At 48.7% G+C, this 19155-nt stretch overlaps 1 protein-coding gene and 3 non-coding genes across 4 annotated transcripts in view; 2 read left to right on the top strand and 2 right to left on the bottom strand.

Annotated features, from left to right (window-relative positions):
* The window catches only part of LASP1 (LIM and SH3 protein 1), a 48089-nt gene extending 37009 nt beyond the window's left edge, over window positions 1–11080 (bottom strand). The window contains exons 1-2 of the mRNA XM_007942013.2: window positions 11012–11080; window positions 2260–2354 (exon numbers count right to left, since the gene is read on the bottom strand). Coding sequence (XP_007940204.1) covers window positions 2260–2354; window positions 11012–11080 — 164 coding nt within the window. The remainder of the gene's footprint in view (window positions 1–2259; window positions 2355–11011) is intronic.
* An 897-nt stretch (window positions 11081–11977) lies between these two features.
* Window positions 11978–12049, top strand: TRNAC-GCA. The gene has a single exon. It is a non-coding gene; the product is annotated as a tRNA-Cys (tRNA).
* A 1761-nt stretch (window positions 12050–13810) lies between these two features.
* TRNAC-GCA lies at window positions 13811–13882 on the bottom strand. Its single transcript has one exon. It is a non-coding gene; the product is annotated as a tRNA-Cys (tRNA).
* Window positions 13883–18838: 4956 nt separating this feature from the next.
* On the top strand, window positions 18839–18910 carry TRNAC-GCA. The gene has a single exon. It is a non-coding gene; the product is annotated as a tRNA-Cys (tRNA).
* The last annotated feature ends 245 nt before the right edge of the window (window positions 18911–19155 follow it).

Genomic DNA, 19155 nt, shown 5'->3' with positions numbered 1-19155 from the left:
TCCATCACATGGGGTTGGAATTGATGGTACCTAACAATAACAGAGTCCCTCAGTTCCTGTAAGAAGCCCCCACACCCACTACAGCCTCCTCAGAAGAGGGTGGGAAAGTAAACTTGGCCTTTGCCACAAGGCTGAGAAAATGCAAAGAAAACAAGGACAAGCCTCTGATTTCTTTCTCCAACTCCCAGTGCTCTCTGATTCTAGGCTACTGGAGTCTTAGGAAGAGATTGGAAGAAGCACTGAGTCCCTGCCACCCACCGGGCTCCAGGGTCCAACCAGGCTTCTGCAGGAGAGTGGAGGCTCAGAGGCTGCCCCCAAAGGAGCCCTAGCCCCCAGAATCCAGCCTAAAGTGTCCAGCAATCAAGAGGTTAAGTGCCTCAGCTTCTCTGAACCCCACCCCACTCCCCAAAGGAGGGAGGAAGCAACAGAGAATCAGGGCTTGTGTGAGCCCTTAAGAATTCAAAGAATGTCCCATTTCCCTTGGGGGGTGGGAGGGGTTGGTAGGGGGAAGAGGAACAGAGGAAGCTAAAGGAGGGAAGGGGCCCCTAAAGAAGGGCTGGGACAGAGCTGTGACCCTTCCTCCATCCCCAGCGACCTTCCCAGCGCCCCAGACCTTGCCAGAAGGCAACAACTGATGTTGTTTCTTGGGCCTGAGATTTTACAGAAATCTGTTTTTCCAGCACCTAGTACAGGTTGGGTACCTAGCAGCAGACAGGCAATACTTGTCTGAGGAATGATCAAATCCCCAAGGAGACAGGGCAGTGGTAACAGCAAGAGTGAGAGGTGGAGTAAGGCAGAGACAGGCTTTAAAAGGAAAAAGACTTCCTCTTCTAGGTGGCTGAACTCGAACTGTACCGAGACTCCTGACAGAGAATTTTTTTAAAAAAAGACTCACATCAGATTCTGATTTTGAAGACTGACCTTGCCACCTACTTACAAGTGATAACCTTCACAACCCGTAACCCAGCAGGGTAGCTGTGAGGTTGCAGGTGCCATGGACCTGGCACTGAGTTGGCATTTGCTAGGCATAAAGTCAACTTGAAGAAGGAAGGTGAGGCACCTCTGGAACTGAGAGGAAGTCCTGTGCATGGGAAGGGATAGGGGTGTACCTCTGGGATGGAAGATCCTTCCTCATCCCCAAGTAGCCCAGGCTGCAGGTCAAAGAGAGGAAGGAACAGAGCCTAAGCCAGCTCCACCAAAAAAGGAAGGAATAAAACCACAGCTGCCTTTCACAAGGCAGGGAGAAGATTTGCCTCCAGCCACACAATGCTCTTCACGGCACCCCCACTTCTCAAGAAATGAATACCAGGAGGGGCTGGATCCAGGGTCTCAGAGAGTTTTCTAAAGGAGGGAAGCCCCAAAGCCAAGTGTCTAAACCTTTTGGTCCGGGAGAGGTGAGGTTAGAGAGATGGCCATTTGTTGTGATGGAGAAATAAAGGCAGAAAAGGAAGAACAAAACCCTCAAACCCAAATACTACTGGGCAGACACAGGGCAGGTCATCCATCCTTGAAAGACTCCATGCCCATAAAAAAGACCAGGCTTACTGGTCTGATAGAGCCTGGTGAGATCCCCAAGACCATGGCCCCTGGGTCCCCTTCAGGTCTGGAATTGACCATAGGGTGAATATTTACCTCAGGTAAGATACACTCCTTAAAATGATCAACCATAGGGGAACAGAAGGGCAGTATTTGCACAGGGAGATAGCTCAGGGGGCAGGAATGCATAGGAAAGAAGGACACAGGGAAGAGGTAACTACAGGGAGGAAGTGGGAAGAAAGCTGTTGCGTTGTGGGGAACCGCCATCAATGTCATGAAACAAAATGGGTATGAACCCCTATATGGAAATGAATTTGCTCTGTAAACTTTTACCCAAATCACAATAAAAATTAAAAAAAAGAAGAAGAAGAAGAAGAAAGTCCCCATCCCTCTCTCAGCAGGGTACAGTGGAAAGAACATGCTTGCTTTATGGCCCAGGGACAGGGCTTGAATTAGCTTCTTACTGGCCATGTGATCTTGGGAAATTCCTTTCCCTTCTCCAAAGCCTCAGCTTTCTGATCTGTAAAATGGGGATAACAAGAGCCCTCATTTCACCCAGCTCTTGTGAGGACTAAATGTGACTAATACTTATCAAGTAGAATGCAGAAGCACTCAGCAACATCACCTTGTGGTTATTAAGAAGGGGAGAGGGTAGGTAGGGAAAGAAGAACTCAGGGAGGGGCCCAGGTACCCACCCAGCCCCTTGCCCAGGGCAGGACTCACGCATTGCAGTAGGGCTTCTTCTCATAGCCCTTGTAGTTCTTCATGTTGAGGGTCATCTTGCAGCTCTCGCAGTGGAAGCATGCTTTATGCCAGAACTGGGGACAGAGGCAGAGAACACCCATCAGACACCAGGACTCTGGGGGGGGAGGGAGACTCAGGCCTGAGGAAGGGACACATGGGACAGCTCCATCCTGAGGTCTGGCTCAGGCCCACAGCTGTGGGAAGAACATGGAATTATGCTGGGTGGGCTGGGGACATCTCAGATCACAGGTTCTGGCAGCTGATGACACTCCCCCTCCTCTTTCCTGCCCCCCACCAGTCAGCCATTTGAGCTGTCAGGAGGGGGAGAAGGGGCAGACATGAAGGGTGCGAGTGGTGAAGACACCAATTTACAGTGGTGGCAAGCACCCCCAAAAGGTCGGCTCTACCTCCCCCAGACCACTCCTCCTGCCCAGAGCTGGGGAAGGCCTAATTGCTTATGCAAAGCAGCACTAGGGTTGCTAAGAAGCAGCTGCTGAACATGGAAGGGCAGCTACTCCAGCCTGACAGCACCCAGAGAAGCCAGAAGAGCCCAGCCCCCACGCACCCAGGCCCACAACCCAGGCACTCCCAGCTCCCACATGGGGGCCTCACAACACACCATGGTTTCCAACCTGGTTTAACCCTCTTCTGAGGACTGTCTTTCCACCCCAGATACACTGAATCAGAATCTATATTTTAACAAGATGGGGATTTGAAAAGTCATCCCAGGATCTTATACATTCTGATTTAGTATATCTGCGGTGGAAAGGCAAATTCGCAGCCAGGGGGTTGAACCAGAATGAACTGGTTTGAAGCCTACACAAACCCCACATGAGCCCCAGCTGGTGCTCCAGCTTCAAAACCCTCCACTTTCTGTGAGCCTCCAACCAGAGGAGTGAGGTGGGTACCCCAAGCTCTGGCCACCAACACCTACACCCTTTCTGCCCTTCCCTCGTCCTTCTTTCACCCCTGTGTGGGCGATCCGGTACAAGATCACACAACAGCCTACCTCCCAAGAGAGGAATGAGGAACTCTGCTTTAAAAGTCTTACCATCAGAGCGAGCAGTTGAACCTGTGGGCTCGGGACCATAGTCGCAAGGACATCAAGCTCAATTGGCATAACACACTATACAAACACTGTTCCACCTCTTACTTTGGCGAGTAGCAACTAGGATCTTAAAAGCTTGCAAGCAGCCATCTGGATGCAAAGATGGGTCTCTCCTCATCCAGAGCAAAAAAGAACGAGGAAAACCAAAGATTCATGGAAACAATTAGTCCAAGCAACTGGTACACCATGTGATCCTCAGCCTGAAACCAGAAGAACTAGATGGTGCCCAGCTACCACTGTCAACCACTCAGAGGGTGAGCTATGTAGGAAATCCTGGATAGAGTGGGAGAATAATGTGGAACAAAACTCAAAATCATTTGGAAAAAAAAAGGGACCAGGTTTGCTGGTCTGATAGAGCCTGATGGAACCACTGAGACTATGGCCCCTAGCTGCCCTTCAGGTCTGGAATTGAACCCATATCTGTGGCTTCCAGCCAAACAAAATACAGGCATATGAGGTGAACATTTACACTAGGTAGATACACTCCTTGGAGAGATTAATCATGGGAGAATAGAAGGGCTGTGTATCACAGGGACATAGCTCAAGGGGCAGGAGTACATAGAGGGAAGGACACAGAGAAGAGGTAACTATGGGGAAGAGGTAACCTATTGCATTGTTGCAAATTGTAGTCAATGTCACGAGACAAAGTGTATGTGAACTACTGTATGGAAAGTGAATTTGCTCTGTAAACTTTCACCCAAATCACAATAAAGTAAAATAAAAAAAGTCTTGCCATTGGACACCCCATAGCTGGCTCCACCCCAACGACAACGTCCAGCACCCGTGGGCCTGTTTCCACATCTGTAGAATGGGCATAATGATACCTACCACTTCAGGGACCCTTGTGAGGATTAAATGAGAAATCCCCTGCAAAGCCCTCAGCACAGCACCTGGCACCTCTCAGTGCACATCAAGTGTGAACCTCAGCCAGGGGTGGGTGTGCTGGGATGCAGGTGGAGCTCCACTGTACTCAGGCACAGTTACAACGCATGCACTGGAGAGTACAGAGTAAGGGAAAGACTCTAGCAAAGTCCAGCACCCTCAACCTGCTTAGTCAGAACCAATTCAAGGTAGCTGAGGGGACAGTGTAGAGGGCAATGAGGGAAGGAGAAAAAAGCAACACAGAAGTGACCCAATCCCTGAGAAACGGTGCTTCCCAGGGAAACCGATGCGAAAGAGATACACATCCTCCCCTGGCACCCCAGGATGAGGCCCTGGGATCAGCCATCAACTAGGCATCCGGCTGCCTGAACCACAGAGTCCAGGAAGCCTGGGTGACCTGGCTGGCCTATCCTTGCCTCATTTCCCAGTAGCCAAGAATACTTACTTCCAACCCCCAAAAGGAAGAGGCCAGGAACTAGGGAAGAGCCCAAAGAAACTTTCAAAGGTGCCAACCCCCAGGACTAGTTCTTGGCCATCTGTCAAGGAACTCCCCTAAGATACTGCTTTTCAAAACGGCTCCCAAGCCAAGAGGTGCTTTTGGGACACTGCAGAGGAGGGGGTAGAAAAAGGAAGCTGAGAAGTTGGGATACCACCTCCTCCCACCCTTGTCCACTTGAACCAGAGACCACGGGGACCATTTAAGGGGGTAATCGCCTTCTAACAGGGTACTTTCCCTATGAAGGAGGCCCAAAGGAATCTCTTATGGTGGACTATTAAACATTGTGATAGGAGAATGACTCTTTTGGGAGGAAGGCCAGCTAGAAGTCTGGAAGCAAAGAGGTGGCTGGCCTACTGCTCGGTCTGCAGTAGCATTCAAAGCCCCCCACCCTAACCAGTCCTTCTAGACCTATCCCAGAGCCCCAGCCACTCAGCAACTTCCAGACTCCTCCTGGTACATAACCCCAACACACACAACCCTCTGGAAAACTAAAAGAGGGTAGTTCCTGCCCCCATCAGCCCCCAAAATGACTGAGAGGTGCTGGCTGAGTGCCCTACCTCTGTCACCACCCAGTCTGCTGGCCTCTGCCTGCTTAGACACATATGCCCCTGCCTGGGCCCCTGCCTCTCCCTACCCCCACCCCCACAGGGGCCTGCCAGGAAAAACATTCTCCGGAATCCAGACCATGACCCACTTTCACACACACACACAGGACTATGCACTGTCCTGGCACAGGGGACCTCCAAAGGCTGCCTCCTGGTTGACTTGGAGGAGACAAAGGTAGGCAGACAGACACTCCCTGCCCCAGCAGATGGTCAAGCCCCTTGAGGGAGGGGAGGAAAGTATACTGACCTGGCCCAGGGGTTCCACAAGATGCCTCCAGACTGCGATTAGAAGAAAGAGAGCCTCTATGCAAAGGGAGGGTGCCCACTTCCATCAGTAGCTCTTCCCCCCTTCATCCCCAAAGAACTCTTGCTCTCAGCTAGACACATTACAGGCTGAGGGGCTAAAGAGATGGGAAGGGGGTAGCCTTGCTCAGGGAAAGCAGAGCAGAATAATGAAATTGAGTGGATTCAGCATCTACAGGATTGCTAGTGACCTCAGTCTCCACATCTGTACAAAACCAAAAAAAAAAAAAAACCCCAATTCACTGCCATCAAGTTGGTTCCAACTCATAGTGACCCCTTTTGGGTTTCCAAGTTGGTAAATCTTTACGGAAGTAAATTGCCCACTCGTCTTTCTGCGGGGTGGCTGGTAGGTTTGAACCGGCAACCTTCTGATAGCAGTCAAACGCCTTACGCACTGTGCTACCAGAGCTCCTTCCACATCTGTACAGTGGATCTAAACCTGTTGTCTCACAGTGGTGCTTGCAGGAGTTATGAGATGATGTGGGCTCTGCACCTAGCATAGTGCCTGTCACCTCTACCTGCCTCACGTTACTTTTCTCTGGAAAAGGGCCCTGAGATTAAAGAAAATCCAGCAGTTCCTGCCACTCTGCTCTCTTTAGTGCAAGAAAGCTGTGGGGAGGGGAAGCAGAATATGACAAATCACCCAACAGCCTCTGTGGGCCAATCTAGGCCAGGCACCAGAGAACTCAAGATAAGAAAGACCCCAATCCTGTCTCAAAGATGAGGGGGTCTGGTTAAAGATAATGGTCATAGAAATAAGTCAGTATGTTCCATAGTGACCCTCGGCCTACCTCCTTCCCTAGGTACCCAGCCATGTCCCAGAGCAAGAGCCCCCCTTTCTTAGAGGTCCAGGAAAGAAGATTTCAGAGAACCATTCCTGAAACTTGTGACTCAGGAGCAAAGTACACCTCTGGGCGTACAACTCTAATCCCGCTTCCAGATAAGTCCATTGTTTCTGTATTAATAGAAACCCAAACTGCCCCTAGACCAAACACCTGAGGGCTGTTAGAAGCCTCTCAGCTCAGCTCCCAGGCTCCAGCCGAGCTTCACCCTTGACACTCTGAGGTTCCAAAGCGGCAACCCACCCCACAGATAGGTAAACTGAGGCTGACAGAGGCAGAAGGCCTGCATGGGATCCCCCTCGCTTGGGCTGGGCTTGGGCTAGCCCTACCCTTCCAGAATCACCATTTGGAACTAGGGGAGAATGGCCTCTTGAGATTCTGGCTGTGTATGTGTGTGTGTGTCAGAGGTAAGGGTGGTAGAGCAAGCTTCAGGTCACTGTTGTGACTGCAGCCTGGCACCTTGCCCTCTGCACCCAGGCTGCCTGGGGTGGCTGTGACTCAGGGTAGGAGGATGAGCTCTTCTCCCTTCTTGTCAACCAGGATTACAGTTTCTCCCTCCTCCAGGGGCAATACCAGCCCCACCCTGGCCCGGTCACTAGCCTAGCTCAGTTGGCCACCTGGGCCACTGGCTTAAAGGCACAGATCCTCTATGAACCTTTGCTGTGACTCCACAGATTCCAAAGGGAGATTTTTATTGTTAGGGTCCTAGCCACCCAGGGTTAGGAAGAGCTGGGACCTACTTTCCACACTAAAGAGGCAGTGTAACTAAAAGTACTTTTTTTGGCAAACATAGCAGGCGAACAGAGCAGAAAGAACTGTGGGATTGAATTCCAGCTCTGACTAGGAGAAAGAGACAAGCCACATCACCCATCTCAGCCTCAGTTTATGGGGTCCATAATTTACAGGAGCAGTAACACCTCCTTTGTGATGCTGCTGTGAAGACCTGGCACATGGTATTAAGTAGAAGCTATTAGGAATGGATGGTCACAAGTTGATAATGGGTTCCTCTAAGCCTCAGCTAGGAAAATCCACTACCACAACTGTAAGCATCTGTCTCCTTTGCGTGTCCTTGAACCTAGGCATTCCACTGTCCAGCCCAACCTTCTTTAACTTGTTGTCCCCTGCTCAGGAGCTCAGATAACCAGAGGCAGAGACCCTAGTGGAACTATGTGCGGCCAATCCTTCACCTTCCCAAATGTCTCCTTTTTCCACCTGAGCTTGGGGAAGCAAGCCAGGGAAAAGGGACAAGGCAAGATGCTTGACAATGCAGGTCCCCAGAAAGAAATGATGTTTCCCACCAAGGCCTGGACAGAATTTACATCTCACTCAAAATGTAGAGGATACACAGCTGATAGGAAAAAGAAACAAAGCCTCTCTCCCTCCCCAAAGCCCTGTGGCAGCCCTTCAGAGTACCTGGCACAAAGCAGGTGTTTAATAAATATTTGTAGAATGAATGAGGGAATGAGGTCACCTTGTTTCTCCCCCAACCCTAATCCCAGAAGTCCTCTGGGGAAGCAAATCTCGACCTCCTTCCTCAAACACAGTCATCAGCAATACATATTTATCCAGCGTGCACTGCACACTGGGTACTGCAGGTTGGGGGCAGGGCAACCAGTCAGAGGTGACATAGCCTCTACTTACCTGTACCTCTGGGAGATACGGCTCAGGGAGGAGAAAAGGCTAACCTGGGGAAGTAGCTTGTGCTTTGGGTCATGTTGTAGGTTAAGAGCCATAAGGGAACTTGCAGGGGGACAAAAAAATAAACCAAAACCAAATCCACCACCATCAAGTCGATTCCAACTCACAGCGACCCCCATTGGGTTTCCAAGGCTATAAATTAAATCTTTACAGAAATAGACTGTCTCATCCTCCTCCCACCAAGCAGATGGTGGGTCTGAACTGCTGACCTTCTAAGTTAACAGCCAAATATATTCCCCACTACACCACCAGTGCTCTTTAACAAGTGAGTCTAATTTGATTCCTTCACTGTAACAATCCCTTGCTGTAAATGGGAAGCCTCAGGAAGCTGGCTAGCAACAGTGCCTATGGGACTGAATGATCCCCAACCCCAGGTCTCAGCACAACATCCTCCAGGTACCAGTTACTGCCTGAAGAGGGTTAAGAAAAATAAGTCTGATACCAGGCCTCTTGCTCAGTGCAGGGGTGAAGTCTCCCTGCAGCCACCTCCTATAGCGAAAGCTCTAAAAAGAGGGAGGAATCACCAACTCCCATTTCCCTGGACATCCCACCTGAATGTCCTCTTCCAGCCAGGGCAAGAGATCACCTAGGGAGTTCCCCCTCCCTTCTGACACACAACACTGGAGGTCTTTACAAGGGGAGTAATGTCAGACTAGACACAAGATCCCAAAGAGGTAGGGAGGGTACAGTTTACTACAACCCCTTCCAGGCACTTCAGCCGGTACTTTCCAAGTACACTGTCCCACCTCCAAGGAAATGCCATCATCATACCCATTTCACAGATGGCAAAAACTGTAAGGCCCAGAACAGTTCATAAAGCTGGCAGGAGCAGACCTGTACCTAGGATCCAGTCTCCCAACTTAGTCTAGCAATCTCTCCTCAGAAACCCAAGGAGGGGTCACTATGAGTCGGAGTTTGGTTGTTTCTTTTCTTTTTTTTTTTAAATAATCAAAGTGTCCACAGCCTCTTCCTAACTGATGACTGGGGAGAAAAAGGGGGCACAGGGAACTCAAGGTACAGAAGCCAAAATCCCTACCACCAGAGAAGAGCAAAAACCCCAGTGACCAAAGTCAGGTAACTTCTCAAGGAGACAATTCTTGGATTGACAGAGTGGCTGCGACGATGGGCTCAGGTATAGCAAGGATTGTGAGGCTGGCACAGAACCAGGCAGTGTTTTCGTTCTGTTGTACACAGGGTCACTATGAGTCAGAGCTGACTCGACCGCACCTAACAACAAACAACTAACAGTCCCTGTAAGCTCGAGTTCTACCCTTCAGAAGCTGGAATGGTCACTGAGAAGGTCAGCACCTTCCCCTTCTGCCCACATATGTTTCTCCCTCTCTCTTCCTGCCCAGCCAAGCCAAGAGGGGCAATGAAAGAGCCATAGTCCTATATTCTCTGTCCCGCCAAGAGCAACTTCAAATGTATTTCAAAACCTCAGAATCCTACCTCTTCATCTTGACTCAGAGGCCAAGGGTCATTGAGAAAGCTCCAGCCCCAAAAGGGAGGGGAGACACAATATTCAATGAGCTACCCTTTCCAACTAAAACCAGCTCCCGGTCTAAAATGAACTGGGCACCAGAGCTCTGCATCCCTCTTCCACCCTGTACCCCACACCCTTGCCAATTCAGACAGTAAGATGGGAATATTTGGACTTGAAACCAGCTTTGAAAGATGACACAATGGAGACAGATACAAAATCCCAGGGGTCTCTGCTGTCTGAGGAGGGGGGCAGATTTTGCCTTAGGGAGGTTCCAAGAGGACCCGATCGACCCAAACTGTGCTGAAAACATCCAGTTCTACTCTCCATCCCCCTCCAGAAGTATAATGTCAACCAGATGAAGGAGTCCAGCATGGGAGGCGAGTATAAGGGCCCCCAAGAGACAATGAAATTTCCACCAGGCCACCCTGTTTTCCTCCCAAACACCTTCCCCTTTCCTTGGCTTCCCCTGAACTCGGCCAACCCCACCCTCCATTGGAGAAACCTGCTGTGAAAAGTTAGCTCTTTGTTCTACGAGCCGGTCTCCAGGCTCTGAGCACAATTTCAAGACATCTCTGCGAAATATTTCCCACATACACACACACCCCACTCCAGCACCCGACCGCGCCCCGTTCAGGCTGGGCCGCCCAGCACCCTGAGTTGGTTTTTAATCTGAGTTGGGGGTTGGGAAGCAAAGGGAGTAGGTTTGATGGTCCCTTAACCAACGAATCACCAAGGGGGCTGCAGGTCTTCCAAAAAGAGGATCCCCCTCGGTGGGGCGCGAGTCCTTATCCGAAGCCCCCTTCACCATATGCAACACTTCCGGACTGATAGCCTCCACCTCCTAGTCTCCAGGCCAAAAAGCGGGGCCATCCGCTACCAGAGGGCACTGCTTCGTCAGGGCCCCCCAGTCTCTGCCCCGCCCCCTATTACCCCCTCCCCCAGCGCCCCGCGCTTCCGCCTACTTGGCGCTGGGCGCAGCGGGGAGAGGGAGCGGCCGGCTCCTCTCACTCTCCCGGCCTTAGGGGGCGGAACTGCACCCCTAAATACCCCCCCACACACATCAGGCAGGCTTCGTTGCTCCCCTCCCATCCGCTCAGTCCGGGGCACAGAACCCACTCTGTTCTCAGTCCCGCCACGCGTGGACTCTTCTCGCCCCGGATCTGCTGGATTCCAGACAGGGGTCTGTCCTTACACCCCAAGACACCGCCCTCCCTTCCCGCCTCCAGGGATCGCCTTAGACCCGGCCCCTCTCTCCTCCCCCAACCCGAGCACTCGGGGATTGCAAAATCGCGTCTCCGGTGCCAGGCTCACCTTATCCAGACAGTTCACCTTCTCCGTGGGGTACACAATCTTCCCGCACCGGGCGCAATTGGGATTCATGGCTCCGTGAAACACTGGGGCGGGGGCACCCGAGCTCGCGCGCGTTCTCTGTCCCCGGGGCGGACTGGCGCGAGGCGGCCGCGGCTGCGACTATACAGACGGCGGCGACGGCGGCTGGAGCTCGGGAACTGGCCTCCGCCTCCGCCCTCCTTCCCCTAATAAACACGGCGGGGAGGAGGGGCTGCACCGGGGCGGGAACGCGCCGCGGGCGCGGGTAGGGGCGCGCGCGACGAGGCGCGCTCCCCGGGCGACGTGGGGCTGCGCGGGGGCGGGTTCCGGGTAGGGCTGCGGGGCCAGGGGTGCGCGCCTAGGTGCGTTCCGAGGGTCCCCGCGCCCCTGCGCGCCCTGGTGGACGGTGCGCTGGAGAGCGGCCCCCGACGGCAAGGCACCGGGAACCGGCTTTGGCAAAGGCACTTCCCGCGCCACGGGCAGTGCGGAACGAGTCTGGGCACACATTTGGGGCGCCCGGGCTGCAGGAGGTGGTCAAACCTCGCGCATGTATTCTGAACGCCAGACCAGATTCACCGTGGGGCATTATTCGGGGACTTATCTTGTACTCGTCTATACCTGCCGTGAATCTGCAGACCTAGTGGGAATCCTCTGCCCCACCCCTCATTTAGCTCCCCTCCCCCATACACCCTTTCCCACATTTGTGGGGCAGGACCTGTCCCTCCCGCTCCAACTCTGCGCCTCGCGGCCCGGGCTGGTTCTTTCTCCTTCCCGCGCCTCTGCCTTGTAGCTTTCTCCGGGATCCTCCGGTTTTTCGTACACCCTCTGCTTTCCGCTTCGTCCCTTTTCCTTCTTCGTTCCTTTCTCCTAAGCTCCACGGCTCATACAGAGCAGTGGCAATAGTATCTTAGCACTCAAAAGACCCCTTTCCAGGCCCTGCAGCGGCGAGGGGGTATAGCTCAGTGGTAGAGCATTTGACTGCAGATCAAGAGGTCCCTGGTTCAAATCCGGGTGCCCCCTCTCTACCCTTTTTGTTCTTTCCCTATAACTTCCGTAATTCTGTTTCATGTTCTCTGGACTTTCATATTTTAACATTGGGTCCTAGGTTAAAAGAAAACAAAAAAATTCGAAAAAAATCCCTTCCTCATTTTCCATCCTAAATGGAAAGCTTTCGGTTTTGCTTTGTGCTCAGCAAAAGAAGGGGGGAGGGTGTGCGCCCAAATCAGGTACAAAAGCTTCCAAGAGGAGTCTGGATTTCTTCCAGCCCCAGATGTGTCTGGCAGTTTTAAGAACGGGTTCAAGGGACAGGATGACTTCCCCGAGTTGGCGTTACGTTCCTGGTGGGAGTGGGTGGGTCAAGAAAGGAAAATCCACAGACAGCTCTTCTCCAACTTCAACTTCCTTTATTATATATTACCGGAGACAGGGACATGCTGTGGTCACCCTTCCCTTATTACTCATGATAACAGGCAGAACGAAAGCACTTCGAGAACGTTCAAATGGCCAATGCACACCCATAAGCTCATTTTAAATTACAAACAAAGTTTTAACCTGATGCAACTGGATAAAAATTAATATAGACAGTGGTTCTCAAAGTTGAGCACACATGAGAATCACCTCAACAGCTTAAGGCACCCTAGGTTAAACAAACCCAGTGGAGATTTTTTTTTTTTTTGCACCCTAAACCCGATTCTGTAGCTCTATGAGTGAGGCCCTGATAATTTGCATTTCTAGTAAGTTCACAAATGATGCCGATATTGCTGGTCCCGGAGGGTCACACTTTGAGAACCGCTGAACTAATAATAATCGAAGGCCATCGAGTTTCATAACCTAGATGGGAACAGGTATCTGCTGGCTGCGTGACTGACTGAGAGTATCACTACTGAGCCCTAGGAAAATGTAACATGTAAGGAAAGTAGAAGCAGGAACATCCCCCTTAGACTGGGTTTTGCCCAAAAAAAGGAAAAATAAAGTAGGGGAGAGGCATACTGCCTGGGTCAGGGGCAGCTGCAAGATATTTTAAACCTGGAATTTGGTTGTGTCATGCCTCCGGCCCCGGGGGAGTACTAGGGAGTCTTTAAAAAAAAAAAAAGGAAAAAAGGAAAACATGGTTTGCATTATTGTGAGCTGCGTGGCAGAACTGGACATGAAGAGAGCAAAAACGTGGTCTGGTACCAAACACTTAAGAAATAGAACACTTTCTCCAGTAAGAGGCCTCGAACTTAGTCTCTTTAACGTTCATCAATGCAGAAACTCTGATCGCTCAGCCAGCACAAGAAACGGAACCCTGACTGCCTTTTACTTTCTGCCTTGTACCTGTGCTGTCCTTTTACACTACACCTTGTAAACCTGGATTCGTCCTTCTAGTTTTCCTGGTAGAATATAAACTAGGCAAAATAATACTATTTCCCACCACGCCCTGCTCGCGACACACCATTTTTAACCAGAAACAAATTACAATTAACGTTAAACCAGGTGGTGAACAACAGGTTTGGAGTAACCTTGGAGATGGGACTATTTCGGCGCCTTCATTCTGCCTTAAAACAGAGCACACTTGAACCTCTCGCCCGCGAGTCGGACTCGGTTCAGACTTCTGTTGTTCTCATTCTCTGGTCCCGGGGACATTTGAAGAGAAAATCCGGCAGGTGAAAAACACTGCCCACGGCTCGAAAAAAAAACAATAGCTCTTGGGACATGGTTCCAGGTTCAGAGCCGGCTGATTTTTAACTAAGGTTATTGTTATAACTGAGAAACTGTGAAGAAAAATAGGATAAGTAATTGAGGGGGCACCCGGATTTGAACCGGGGACCTCTTGATCTGCAGTCAAATGCTCTGCCACTGAGCTATACCCCCTCTGCTGCAAAGTGCTGGTAGATTGTTTTTATATTGATTCCAAACTCCCCTTATACCGAAATTATTTGTTCAAAGTGATTTTTTTCCTCCTAATGGGGAGATAAAATTTTAGACATCAAATTTAAGACATGGTAGTTTGAAAACATATGAATTTATGTACCAATCTGACTTCTCTAGGCTCAATTCTTCATCCACAATCTTATTCCTCTCTCTCCACTAAAAAGTCAGAGAACAACCTCTTTCAAAATTAGATCTTTTTCCCTGGTCACTAAAAAGCGTACAAACACCAGCTAAACAGACATCTCTGTCTTCACTGAGAATTCTTCCCTAGCCATATTCTCTAGTGATCCCTTTCATTTTTTTGGATCACTTACTATGTGCAAGTTTGGCCTAGGTGCAGGAAGACACTTTCAATAGAAAATGAGTGTCTCATTCTCACTGAGTTAACAGTCTAGTGGGAAGGATAGACTAGAAACAAATGCACAAATAAATAAGGAAATACCCATACCCAGCAGTCATAAGAAAAATGATTAAAATAACTCAGAAGATGAAGTGTTGGGAAGTACTGGAGGACTATTTCAGACTGGATTGTCATGAAGGGACTTTCTGGGAAGGTGATTTTGGAGTTAAGACCTGGGAAACATGAAGGAAATAGCTATCTGGCCATCTGAGGGAGGTGGGAGCATTCAGGTAGAGCAAATGAAAAGGTCCCAAGGCCAGAACAACTGAAAAAAGGCAGACAAGGGAGAGAATAAGTCAAGAGAGCTGGAGAAATAGCCAGGGCTGTGGAGTCCTATAGAGCTCAGTAAGGAGTTTCAATTTTATTCCAATGGATCAAAAGCCATTGGACAGTTTGGAGCAGGGTGTTGTTGTTGTTGTTGTTTGTTCGTTTGTTTTTTTAAATTATTTCCCAGACTGCTACAGAAAGATTTGTAAGGGGTCATGAGGTGACTAAGAGAGATCAGTTATGAATCTATTACAATAGTGCAGGTGAGAGATGGTGGTGACATTGTAGATTACAGACTATAGTAGAGTATGAGTTTCTGACTGCTGCAGTAACAAATCACTGCAAATGACTTAAAACAACACAAATCTATTATCTTATGGTTCCAGAGGTCAGAGCTCTAGAATCAGTTTCACTGGGCTAAAATCAAGGTGCTGGCAGGTCTGCATTCCTTCTGAAGGCTCTAGGGGAGAAATTCTTTCTTTGCCTTTTCCAGCTCCTAGAAGCCACCTGCTTGGCTTATGACTCCTTCATCTTCAAAGCCAGCAGCATAGTATCTTCTCTCCCTCTGACCTCTGCTTCTGCCCTTGTATCTCTCTCTGACTCTGATCCTCTGGTCTCCCTCTTAAAAGGATCTTTGTGATTACATTGGGACCACCTGGCTAACCCAGGAGCTCTGGTAGCATAATGCCTAAGACACTTAACTCTTAACTAGGAGGCTGGTGGTTCAAGCCTGCTAGCCATTCTGTCTTCTTACAGTGGTACTGCCTCAGCAACCCAAGGAGAGGTCACTATGAGTTGAGTCTGACTCATGGCACACTACAACAACACTAGGATAATCTCCCTCATTTTGGGATCCTTAATTTAAATCACATCTGCAAAGTCCCCTTTATCATATAAGGTAATATATTCATAAATTCAGGGATTAATTACTAGGTGGACATCCTTGGGAGGCCATCATTCCACAAATAGAACAGGAGAGCTGGAAAGGAGTGCAGGCATCCAGATGGACCACGGCAGTGGAGCTGTAGCACTTGCTGTAGGTTGGATGCTTGGGAATGATGAGAAAAGGAGAGAGAAAGAAAGAAGAACCAGGAATGACTCTTCTTTTTTCTTCACTATCTAGGTGGATGGTGGTGTGATCTGCTGAGATAAATAGCCCTGGGAAAGAAGTAGATTTAGGGGGAAAAAAATCAAGAGATTATTTTTTAAACTCCTATACAGAAAGTACAGCTCCCTTTCCTCATAGACTTCACATTCTAGTATTAGGGTCAACAAGTTAAGCTTAAGGTGCTTAATAGACATTTAAGAAGAGCTGTTGAATAAACATTTAGAGATCAATCTAGTGAATTCAGGAGTTCAGAGGATATGTCCAGGCAGAAAATATAAGTTTGGGAGTAATCAGTGTATATATATTACTTATTGATTCTTCATCAATAAGTTGACACCCCAGGAGTGTGCTGAATTCAGCTCATACCAGCCTGTGAGAATTGATGGTTAAATTTTCAGAAATTTTTTAAGCCAGTTGACTTCATATTGGTAGCTTGAAATCTGCAGGTGGGAGTATTTGCACCACAGAAATTGGTAAATGCTACAGATTTGGAGGCCAGGGCCAGTTGTTCAACATTTACCAGCATACTACTGCATCAGATAGTAGTATTTTCTTTAAAAAGGAGGAGGCAAGCTCGTCAGCTGAGTGAGGAGGGGAGGTAAGAGGTGGAAGGCATGCTGTTGTTAGGGGTCATTGAGTAGGTTCTGACTCATAGTGACCCTATGTACAGCAGAAAAAACACTGCCCAGTCCTGCACCAGCCTCCCAATCCTTGCTGCTTCAGCCCATTGTTGCAGCCACTGTGTCAATCCATCTTGTTAAGGGTCTTCTTCCTCTTCCCTGATCCTGTATTTTACCAAGCATGATGTCCTTCTCCAAGGACTGGTCCCTTCTGATAGCATGACCAAGGTACGCGAGACAAAGTCTAGCCATTCTCACTTCTAAGGAGCATTCCGGCTGTACTTCTTCTAAGACAGATTTATTCCTTCTTCTGGCAGTCCATGGTATATTCAATATTTTTTTCCAATCGCACAATTCAAATGCATCAATTCTTCTTTGGTCTTTCTTATTCATTGTCCACCTTTCACAAGGATATGAAACAATCGAAAATACCATGGCTTGGGTCAGGCACGCCTTAGTCTTTAAAGTGACATACATCTTTGCTCTTAAGCACTTAAGGAGGTCTTGTGAGGCAGATTTGCCCAATGCAATATAATTTGATTTCCTGACTGCTGCTTCCACGTGCATTGATTGTGGATCCAAGTGAAATGAAATCCTTGACAACTTCAATACTTTCTCCATCTTTCATAATGTTGCTTATTGGTCCAGTTCTGAGGATTTTTGTTTTCTCTGTTGAGTTGCAATCCATAGAAAATTTTATTTAGTCTTCATCAATAAATGATTCGAGCTTTTGTTTTCAGCAACCAAGTTGTGTCATCTGTACTTTACAGGTTGTTAATGAGTTTTCCTCCAATCCTGATAATGCATTATTCATATAGTCCACCTTCTCAGATTATTTGCTCAGCATACAGATTCAAGAAGTATGGTGAAAGGATACAACATCTTTCCTGATTTAAAACCACACAGTATCTCCTTATTCTGTCCTAATGACCACCTCTTGGTCTTTTTACAGGTTTCACATAATTAAATGTTCTGAAATTCCCATACTTTGCAATGTTATTCATAATTTCTTATGATCCACACAGTCGAATACCTTTGCATAGTAAATAAAAGACAGGTAAACATCTTTCTGGTATTCTCTGCTTTCAGCCAACATCGATCTGACAGGAGAAAATGTGAAATAGCATTCTGGGAGAGTGAGAAAATGAGAAGTGGTATAGGAACGCTACACAGAAAGCCTGTTTGAGATTACAGCAGTGACAGACTGATAATCTTTTCTCCAACAACATTCAGCTATTTGGGGGCAGACATGGTGTAATGCAATAGTTGAGCTTTATTTCACTAACTGCCATCGAGTCGGATCAGACTCATAGTGACTCCTCCTTGGGTTTCCGAGGCAGTATTGTTGTTGTTGATATGTGCCATGGAGTTAGAACCCACTCATAGCAACCCCTCCTTGGGTTTCCGAGGCAGTATCACTATGGAAGTAGATTGCCCAATCTTCCTTCCGAGGAGTGGCTGGTGGATTTGAACTGCCGGCCTACTGGTTAGCAGTCAAATGCCTTAGGCACTAGGCCACCAGTGCTCCTTGAGCTTCATTAGGATTGTAATTTTCTGGCAAATACAACCCAGGGCTTACAGTGAACCCAGGCATTGTGCTAAGTACTATCTGTGGAGAATACAAAAACGAATGCAACATGGTCTCTGCCCTCAAGGAGCTTAGAATCTAGTCAGAAAAAACAAGATACACATTCAAAGAGGAAAAATAACTTACGTTGAGAAAGCAAACACAGGCAATAGTAGAGCTGTGGAGACAGATAGTGGTTGATAAGGGAAATTAAGTCATAAACTTTCTTAAAAGTTGGTATTGAGAAAGAAACAAATGGGCAGGCGATCACAGATAAAAGAACTTACCAATTTAGGAGAAAACTATTGACGTTGGAAATAGGTGGGATGGGGTGGTAATTGAAGATGCCTAAGAGAATGAAGACTAATGCAGCTAATCCAGGATGGGCGCAGAGAGGGTCTTAGGAAAAACAAAAGAAACATTTGCCTTTGTGAGCAAATCACTTGGCTGGTGATTCAATGTAGCTCAAGTTGCAGGCGACGAGGATGGAAATTAAACAACAACAACAACAACAACAACTGCCATTGAGTTGATTCGTACTCAAGAATTCAGAGGTAGAAAACGCTGTAGTGATGGAGGAGGGAGATGCCATAGCATACATCACGGACCTTTATGCCTGGGTCAGATCCGGCTTCTCCCTCTTGTCCCATTGCTTGGGTCCAGATTGCTTACTGACATGGGCATAACAAAACCAAAACCAAACTCACTGCTCTCGAGTGGATTCTGACTCATAGCGACCTCTCCTGGGGTTTCCCAGGATAACAGTCTCTGCAACTTTCTCTTGGTTCTTCAGCATTACCTTGTTTTTTTTCCCCTGACCCTGGGAAACCTGAAGCACTTCATTATAGACACCAGATTATTATCAGTCACCCGAGAGGCACTGTCTGGTCAATAGACATTACAATTAAGCTGTAATCTTCTTCTATCCAGCAGAGGGGGTATAGCTCAGGGGTAGAGCATTTGACTGCAGATCAAGAGGTCCCCGGTTCAAATCCGGGTGCCCCCTCGAGAATTCACTTTTAAAAACTACCTAATAACCGCCTTCAAAGGGAGCCCTGATGGCGCAGGGGTTAAATTTACGACGACGTTCCCAATCCTCCTCCCGCCCATTCCATGGGAGAAACTTCAGGCAATTTATCTGCTTTCCTGAACCTTTACTCTTGTTGTTGTTGTTATGTGCCGTCGAGTCGGCCCCGACTCATAGCGACCCCTCCTTGGGTTTCCGAGGCAGTATCACTACGGAAGTAGGAT

This window comes from Orycteropus afer, unplaced genomic scaffold (assembly GCF_000298275.1).
Source record: "Orycteropus afer afer isolate SDZICR_OR568_19922 unplaced genomic scaffold, OryAfe1.0 scaffold00085, whole genome shotgun sequence".
NCBI lineage: Eukaryota > Metazoa > Chordata > Mammalia > Tubulidentata > Orycteropodidae > Orycteropus > Orycteropus afer.
This window is presented reverse-complemented; position numbering and strand designations above follow the sequence as displayed.